General features: G+C 46.9%; 1 protein-coding gene across 4 annotated transcripts in view; it reads left to right on the forward strand.

The window, feature by feature from the left end:
- The window catches only part of LOC125342486 (ceruloplasmin), a 30,499-nt gene that overhangs the window by 16,196 nt on the left and 4,622 nt on the right, over positions 1-9,681 (forward strand). For 2 of the 4 annotated variants that reach the window (XM_048334676.1, XM_048334679.1), the window contains exons 13-18: positions 962-1,101; positions 2,227-2,355; positions 2,935-3,041; positions 4,459-4,675; positions 5,058-5,197; positions 6,117-6,279. In XM_048334676.1, the coding sequence (XP_048190633.1) occupies positions 962-1,101; positions 2,227-2,355; positions 2,935-3,041; positions 4,459-4,675; positions 5,058-5,197; positions 6,117-6,279 (896 nt within the window). Of the gene's footprint in view, positions 1-961; positions 1,102-2,226; positions 2,356-2,934; positions 3,042-4,458; positions 4,676-5,057; positions 5,198-6,116; positions 6,280-6,984; positions 7,487-8,110; positions 8,731-9,681 lie in introns of those variants that run through there. The other 2 variants (XM_048334678.1, XM_048334677.1) reach the window with 2 other exon arrangements.

Here is a 9,681-nt window from a genome sequence, read left to right on the forward strand (position 1 = left end):
TCTGAAAACATCCACAGGGCAGAGCGTGGGCTGGTAGCCCAGCGTCAGTCCTTTAGACCCTGCCACTGACCCTGGGGTCTGGGGAGGGCCGTCGGGGGCCCAGCACCAGTGACGTGTAGCCAGCCAGGGCCCAGCTGGTAGTCTAACTGTGGCACTGAGTATGGTTTGTGCTGTGAAGGAAGAAGAGGGTGTTATGGTGACTGGGGTTTGAAAATGGCCACTGAAAGCCAACTGAAACTTCTGGAAAAGGGACTGAGTGGAAAAGTGTCACTTCCGTTTCTGTTGGCCAGGAACACCGCTGTGACCAGAGAACTCTGGAGTCCTAACATTTTAAACCCTAAGGAAATGGTAGAGAGGACCTGTCCCACACCTCATCTGAGGGGCAAAGGGAATGAATGCGGCTCCAGAGGGTGCCGGGAGCTCACGCCTGTCACTCTAGCTCGCTGGGAGACCAAGGATGGTGGGATTGTAGCTTGAGCCCAGCCTGGGCAGAAAAGCTCACAAGATGCCTTCTCAACACACAGCTGGGCACAGGGCCAGGCTCTTGGCACCCCAGCTATAGCAAGACCCAGGTGTGTGTGAGGCCAGAAGGTGAGCTCCTATCTCAAAAATAGCCAGGGCTGGAGGTGTGGCTCAGAAGCATAGCACCTGCCTAGCACAAAGCACTGTGCTACTAAAATAAAGAACAGAAGCCCTGAAGCTCCAGCAGGTGGTGAGGAAATGAGGTCATTTTACAAAGCAGTCAGGGCCAGGACCCAAGACCCCCGTGGGACAGCCAGGTGTGCTTTTTGCTACACCTGTCCAAATTTAAAACTCATTTTAAAAACTGGAATGGGGGAAATGATTAAAAACTACCATAATTGCTTCAAACAAAACAGGAACTATTTTCAAAATTTATAACTTGAAATTGAACTCTTTTATGTCATCACAAAACTAACCTCCATTGTTTTTCTTTTTCAAGTGCCTCAAATGTATTTTTAGATAAGGAAGAGTTTTACATAGGCTCCAAGTACAAGAAAGTTGTCTATCGGCAATACACTGACAGCTCGTTCAAAGTTCCGGTGGAGAGGAAAGCGGAAGAGGAGCACCTGGGGATTCTGGGTAGGTGGCGTCCTTTCCCCCTCAGCTGCATCGCGAGGGACAGCCTTCTACACTCGTGCATTGCACTTTGTCTCATGTATTCATATGAAAATACAAAAAAAAATCAGTGACTTGATAAAAATAAGAAGCCCGCTTACTAAAGAATATAGATCATAAAAATGCCATTTATTTCTGTCAGAGTAATGCATTATCTCATAAACTGATCAAACTTTTTGGTATTTATCAAAATGAGGTTTTGGTGAAAGTCCTAGGAACTACCATCTAATGAAATTCTCCATTATCCCATCTATCAAAAATGAAAACAGGGACAAAACAAACCAAACAGTACACAGACATTTACTGCTAACATGAGCCTGCGTGACCCCCAGGGGACGCAGTACTTGGGGGGTACGCATGAGGCCAAGGCACATTCTCTTCAGGCTTTCCGGAGTCACTCTAAGACACAATGTGAACGTGACCAAAGCTGGCCTTGCGAGTTTTCCTGGAACTAAGAAGTACAGGGAAACCACTCCTACGCCTCTGTGCCTCTGCACTGCCAGAGTTCCCGAGGCTGGGTTATTCTTGGCCTTTACAGTAAGGCACTCCAGGGAAGGTAACAGAAATTCATCAGACTACGGCTGGCTAACGGGTGGGCCTGGTAGGGCGGGCCCCGATACAGTCCTGACTTGATACCCAGGGAAGCCTGGAGGGCCAAACCCCGATACAGTCCTGACTTGATACCCAGGGAAGCCTGGAGGGCCAAACCCTGATACAGTCCTGCCTTTATACTCAGAAGCCTGGAAGTCCAAACCCAGTGCCTGCTGTAAGCAGCTCCTGGCCAGGGGCGGCCCACCAGGATCAGACCAGGGCCCTGCAGAAGAATGGGGCCCAAACTCCCTAGAGCTGTGGACAAGAAATACCCCATGGGTCCACTTCCACAGACAGCCACGTCTGGAGTTTGTACCTCACACCCTTTCCTTCTGGGCCCAGTATAAATCCAAGACTCTTATCAGTCAGCAAAGAAACAATGACATCAACAAGATGACGGCAGCCTTCTAGCAAACAAAGCTGCCTGATCTTTGCTTTTGTTAGGAAGTTAGAAGTTTCAATCTGACAGGAAAACAAGCCACTCTTCCCTCTTAACAGGTCCACTACTTCATGCAAATATTGGAGACACAGTGACAATTGTCTTTAAAAACATGGCGACAAGGCCCTACTCCATACACGCCCATGGGGTGAAGACACAGAGTCCTACCGTGGTTCCAACACAACCAGGTACTCACAGTGGGCGGTGGCGGCTGTGGCTCTCGGCCTTCCCACAGGCACTGATCACAGGGGTGCTTGGCGGGGGGCTGGAGTCCTACAGGGAAGGGGATGAAGCAACTGTGCAAGCATAGGGGCGGGGGTGGGGGTCAGCACAGAGGGGGATGGGGGGACACACTAGGAGAGCTCAAGGAGGGGGAGAAGGAAGGGACGGTCCTGGGGAGGCTGACACAACCATGGAGAAGCCACAGGCATTTGAAGGGCAACTGTGTATTAGGAAAAGCATACTTACGATTCAGTTTTCTTCCAATTGTGATGTGGCAATGGCCACCTCCTGGCTCTGTGGGGCGTAAGTGTACTGCAGCCAATTGTCTTGGTGTGTCCACAACACATACCACACACAACGAAGAAACAGACCTTACAGCGTTTCCTAAAACTAATTTCTGTGAAGAATCGGTGAGAAAAACGAAATTACCCTGACACTTCTAGTTTCTGGGCTGTGGTTATCAAGGCCTCAGTTGTCTCATACGACAGAGCTCAAAGCTCGCTGTCTCCAAATAGAAGTAGATAATTAACCCTTGATAAATTTAGGGGAAGTTCACACGTACGTATGGGAGATCCCAGAGCGATCTGGCGGCGGAGCGGAGGACGCAGCCTGCATCCCGTGGCCTTACTATTCCACCGTGGACCGAGTGAAGGTAACTTCAAACCACTTGCTCTGTAACAATTCCCAAGGCGGGGGCTAGTTTTCCTGTCAAAATTCCATTAGCTCGTGGGCTGCCTTACGCTGTACTTCAGTTTCACTTTTTTGGTTGTTGCTCTTAAAGATATAGTTATGCCTACTGATGACAGATACAGAAGTTATCAATCAGTGCAGCAATTTATTTCCATTTTTAGATGAGAATACGTTAAGCTCAAAGAACTGAGGTACATGGCTTCAGGTCTCTTTATCAGGGGATAATAAATAAAAGACCTGATATCAGCAATCACAGAACTGAAGGCATCGTGTGGTAAACGATTTCAAAGCCGACCCCCCTCAGCAACCCCCACCAAGTCAGAAGACGTTTGTTCCATAGGAATGTCTGATCAAATCTCTCTCCTGAGCACCCAGCCTCCAAACCCCCAGCTACCCACAGGAGCAGTTCCCACAGGCACCGGGACCTCAGCAGCTCCAATGCGGGCCAGGGGGGCTCTGACTTCGCCTCCTCTGTATCTCCTGTTGTAATAAATGGCTCAGGACCAAGTCTACTCACTCACTCAAGCACAAACTCTTAATCACCAAGCACCCAGCCCACCCCCTCACCTTACCCAAATAACCCCATTCCTTATCTCCATTCCCATAGTTCAAGTTCTCGTAAATTTGCCTCAGCTATGGCCAGGGCCTCTCTTCTCATCTCTTTCCCTCCGGGTCTTCTTCACTTAATCAGAATTAGACTAAGATGCAAATCTGCTGCCATCCTATCTCCCAATTTCAATGGCTGCCTATAACACACAATACAAAATCTGAAATCCCCTAGTATGGTACAAAACCTAATGTGCCATGACTGACCCACATCTACTCTGGCTTCTTTGGTGAGCATTGAGATCATCAGTGTTTCTCCTCTGGGCTCATTAGCATTTGCTGTGTCTCCAGTGTGGCTGACAGTTTCCTCTATCTTTTTCATGTTTTCATTCCTGACTGTCCTGTTGGACTGAGCTCCTAGGTGGCAGGGCCTTTGCATACCTATCCTTGTTGTTTACAGACACTGACATAATGCCCTATTTACTTTCAAGTCCATGAGCTCTAGGGATAAACAAATCAACACTGGGTATTTGGGTTTATCTTAAACTGTGGCTCATTGGCAAAGTCAATTCTAGGCCTCTAAATGTTTCCCTTTCTTTTGCATCACCCATACAATTTACCTCCTATTCACTATTCTATCAATTCAACAGCTTCAAGTGTAAAGCTATTGTCCTGGCAGCATTGAATGGGCCAAGTCTAGTCCTTAAATAGGCCCTTTGGGGTCCACTCTTCTGAAGTCCCGGACACCACATCAAGAATAGCTGGCCCTTCAGTCTAGTCCTCCGAAGTCCCGGTCTCCACAGAGGATAGCTGATGGCTGTGTTTCTTTTCAGGACCTCTACAGCGGATTAATCGGCCCACTGATTGTGTGTCGGAAACATGCCACGGCAGTGTTTGATCCCATGAGGAAACTGGAGTTTTCGCTTTTGTTTCTGGTGTTCGATGAGAACGAATCATGGTATTTAGATGATAACATCCAAACATACTCCAATCACCCCGAGAAAGTAAAAAAAGATGATGATGAATTCATAGAAAGCAATAAAATGCACGGTAAGAGAAAGTGTCCTAAACCAGTCTTCTCCTTTGTCAACCCCTTTTCTTGGAAAGGAAACTATGTTGGGGCTACTCTTTTGTCTTCATTTAAAAACTACTAATTGTATTTCACTCAGAAGCAGTATTCTGTTCAGAACAAACGAGAGGAGGATTGTGTCTAAAATCATTTACTGCTTCTTTCCCATTTCAGAATCTCACTCCTTTTTAAGTAAATCCACAGTCAGGATTAGTGCTTACGAAAAGCAGGGTGTGATATTTCTCCCATTTATATAAAGTGATAGAAAAATGATTCTTCATGTATTTAGCGTAAAAGTCCTGTTTTCTGTGAAATCATCATTGGTGTAAGCTCTCCTGAGAGGTGTTGTGTGCCTCCCCTCAGCCATCAATGGGAGAATGTTTGGGAACCTGCAAGGCCTCACCATGCACGTGGGCGACGCCGTCAGCTGGTACCTGATGGGGCTGGGGAACGAGGTGGACTTGCATACTGTGCATTTCCATGGCCACAGCTTCCGATACAAGGTAAGGGCCGCCTCGGCGGTCTGTTTTGCTCCACTTGAACATGTTTTAATGCACAGGAAGTCTATCCTTAGAGAGGATGATAAACACTCAAAGTTTCAGAGTCGAGGGCACAGTGATTCCACTGGTCATGCCAGTTCCCCATCTACGTTGAGCTCTGCCCTGGATTTGCAGGTTGCCTTGGCTCCCTCGCTTCTGAGTTAGGACTGTGGAGGGAATTGCAAATTGTCCATGTGATGCTGAGTGGCACACCGGGAATCAGTACAAGACTGCCATACCCTAGTCCCGCAGTTAAGTGTCACCATTGCTGCCCCCAGACCACAGTCCTTCCAGAGCCTCCTCAAATGCTTCAAACTCCGGGCTCTTTTGGAGATGCTTTTCTCTTGCCTTTAGCTAGTGTAGAAAATGCACTAGCTACTAAGAAAGCGCTGTCCACAATGTCCACTGCACAACAAGTCCACTGCATTTAGCCGCTCCTGGGCAGACTTCCAGCTCCACCATTTCTGTGTGTAGAAATGCAGCTCCTGTCTCCCGTGGAGATAGCCGTGGTTGACACTGGTGTCTGGCTTCTCTGGGGCCTCCTTGTCTGCTCCCTTATCATTCTCCTTGCCCTTTAGTTGAAAAGACAAGAGACTAGACAAGGTGAGGTTGGGGTGGATGTGAGCCCCCACCTTAGTTTCCCCACGTAGCTCCTGTCTCTTATGGAGGCAAGCCGGAATGCCAATATTGGGAGGTCCAGTCTGTCAAGTTCCACTCAGCCCTGAGATGGCTCACAATACCGAGGGAGGACCAGGTCACTGTACTCACACAGAATGGGCAGGGCTCAATTAAAAAACAAAACACATGTGTTCATTTTTCTAGTCCTGACTACTGAACCAACATTCCCATGTACCATAACCTAACCTGTCATTCTGTACTTAAGCACAGGGGCATTTACAGTTCTGATGTCTTTGACGTCTTCCCTGGGACGTATCAGACCCTGGAAATGGTTCCCCAGACACCTGGGATCTGGCTTCTCCACTGTCATGTGACTGACCATATCCATGCTGGGATGGAAACGACTTACACCGTCCTGCGGAGCGAAGGTGAGTATCGGGTAGTAATCCCACAAGTGAGGCATCACGAATGTAAGATGGTAGCCTAAATACCTCCCCGCTATGAAGCATCTGTGAACTCTGCTACCCTAACTTTCCCCTTCCCCACCTCATCACAGCTCTTTTCCTGAGGGTCTGCACCCATCAGTGCAGGAACATTTGTATAAAGGGGTAAACAGACATAGCAATGTAACTCTATCTAAAGCCGGCATGCGGGAAAAGTCACGTGACTCAGCAGTGTAACTCTACCTAAAGCCCGTGTAAGGGAGAAGTCCCCTGAGACAAACCAGGACTTACAGAACTACCTTCCTATCATAAAACACTGACTTTTTCTAGATAGAAGCGCATACAAAAGACAAGTCCAAGGCAACTCCAAATAACCAATATAAATTCAAATCATTCAGGAAAAGCAAAGTCTTCCTGTGCTTTCAAGAAGGACAAGCACAACGGATTATAATTTGTGAATGACCCAGAGGAAACTGAAATAGAAATGCACTCATCCCTGACACGATGCCTTCACAGGTCTAAGTACAGACACATATGCACACATATACATATGCTCCTGCGTGTACACACACACACACACACAAATGCAGGAAAATGAACAGCCTTTCTATGGCTACACTATGACAAGACCTACACAGTGAAGTAGCTGCATCGTGGCTGCAGGCTTCCTTCTCTCCTGGACTTTTCCAGTCAGAATTGTTCTAACTGGAAACTGGCAGAGCCAACACAAGAAAACGATACAGAGAATTTCTCTCTGTGATTTCTCTTTCAAATGAGGATTAAAAGGAGAAAATAAGCAGAATGAAATACAGAAGAAAATTATGTGTTTTTTCTTGTGTGAGCTGCCCATGCTAGGTCATGCTACACTGAGCTACAAGAATCAAATTTCAAGACTCAAAAACCACTTGAGTAATCATTAGTGCAAACGAAGTTTTAGGCTCTGTTCCTGAGTTGGACACCTGTACCTTCTTTCCTGATGAGCCACTTCCACCAAAACCCTTTCTACAACAGTGAATAGTTACTGCAACACAAGGATGCCAAAGACTCAAAGTCATTGGCATCAACAACTTCACCAAGGGGAGGAGTCAGAGGTTGAACAAGACAACTGTAACTGTGTTCAAAGAACATCAGTTTGCACGTTAAACCACACACAAGTATGAACCAGCTCAGAAAAAAGATGGAGTGAGAGAACATGAGGAAGGAAGGAGGGAAGGAGGGAGGGAGGGTAGGGAGGAAGGAAGAGAGGGAGGGAGGGAGGGAGTAAAGAAGAGATGGGAGGGGGGAGGGAAGAAGAGAGGGAGGGAGAAAGGAAGAGAGGGAGGGAGGCAGGAGGGAAGGAAGGAAGGAAGGAGAGAGGGAGGGAGGCAGGAGGGAAGGAAGGAAGGAAGGAAGAGAGGGAGGGAGGGAGGGAGGGAAGGTAGGGAGGGAAGAAATGGAGGGAGGGAGGAAAGGGAGAGAGGGAGGGAGGGAGGGAGGGAAAAATCAGCAGAATGGTGGCTATCCTGCCGTATTTAGTCCCATGCTCTGAAAAGTGTAAAAGGAACTAGTTATTCTAGACTATGACTTTTCTATGGAGGTGAGAATCTATTAGATGTCTTCTGCAGGGAAAAGGTTGGCTTAGCTTTAAAGCACTCATAGGCAGGGACTGATATGTTGGTATTCGTAACCAAGCACCCAAATCTAATACAAACTCAAGAACAGAGGAGGAATTCAATGAAGTAGAACTGTATACACTTCCTTTGGAGATGATCTCAGACGTAAAGCTGCAAGAGTGTTTAGCGAGTGATGCTCACACAGCCATCTTCCCTTCCTCCAGCTCTCCTTCAAAGCGCACAGCAGCCTGTCTCCGTGTAAACACGTCCACCTGTACTTCCTAAAAGCAAAACTATTCTGTGTACAGCCATAATGCAATTGTCAAGATCAGCAAAGCTGTAACAAGGATGAAAACCCACAGATCTTTTTCAAGTGTTACCCTTCACCCTACTTGCGGTTTTGACACAAGAAGAGAATCCAGGGACACGCGCTGTATGGTGGGACGTGTCTGAAGTCTCCCTCACCCACAGCTGTTCCTTGTGCAGTGACCTTCACACTCCAAGCACAGTCAGCCACTGCATGGGATGTCCTACACGCTGGGTCTACTAATGTGTCCAGGTTCAGCATTTTTGGCAAGACTGTCACAGAAGAGAAGAGTTTTTCTTCTCATTCCCTCAGGAAGCAACACACACTGGTTTGCTCCTTAACTGGGAAGTTTTGAGGTGGTATTTGCTAGCTTTCTCCCCTCCTGATTATAGTGTTTCAATAAGAATCTCAGAGGGAGAAACTTATTTTCCTTTAATTAAAGCCTTACTAGAATGAGAGACTTCTTTTTCTCCTTTTTTTGTCATGGGGCTTGAACTCCGGGCCTGGGTGCTGGCCCTGAGCAATTCCGCTCAAGACTAGTGCTCTACCACTTTGAGCCGCAGTGCCATTTCTGGTTTTTGAGTGGTTAATTGGAGATAGGAGTCTCACAGGGCCTTTTTTGCCCAGGCTGGCTTCAAACTGCCAATCTCAGAGCTCAGCCTTCTGAGTAGCTAGGATTACAGGCGTGAGCCACCAGCCCAGAAGAATCAAGAGACTTTCAAAGTGAAAAGTGGAAAAGCATGTTTCAACAGCAACTAACATTTAAAAAAAATTAGCATTTAAAAAGTTTAAAAATTAACATTTTAAAAGTTAAAAGTGCCATCTATTAATTGTTTTAACTCTATGGACTATACTATTTTAAGTAATCATCTTAAAATTTCTTTCTCTTAGAGACCAAGTCTGGCTGAAAGACATAAAGTGACCATTGGAAAAATGAGATAAAAACATTGGTTCCCAACAGTGTACGTGACACTGTTGAATAGGAATGGCTATAAACATTTCTAAAAAGACAGAAGCCGCACAACCTTGCCTTTGTGCGGGTGGGTGTCCTGTTGCAGATGGGAAGATGGTAGGCCTTCCTGTGACACGCAGCTGACACCCGTGGACACCCACGGGTCACCACCACCACTGCCATTCCATGGGCTTTGCCAGACGACATTCAAAGAAATTCTGACCAGAGGTGGCTCTGGGCTGTCCATTAAAGCTCACCGAAACGTCTGCAACCATCTTCCCCCCATTCATCCCTCTCTTGTGCTACTGACCTCATTTCTAGTGAATCCAAGTGCAAAGGGAAGAAAGGAAAGTCATCAAATCAGAGAGATGCCAATCTGAGTTTTGCTGAAGGGTAGTCAAAAGGTGTTACCTGGGTCTGGGGAAGGGCAGCTGACAATGCTTATAGCAAGTTCTAGCAAAAACGAAATTAATAATAAACTAAGAAATGGACAACAGGGAAAAGACTTCAGAATATATTTTCCCAGGCACAAAGAA

This window comes from Perognathus longimembris, chromosome 26 (genome assembly GCF_023159225.1).
Source record: "Perognathus longimembris pacificus isolate PPM17 chromosome 26, ASM2315922v1, whole genome shotgun sequence".
NCBI lineage: Eukaryota > Metazoa > Chordata > Mammalia > Rodentia > Heteromyidae > Perognathus > Perognathus longimembris.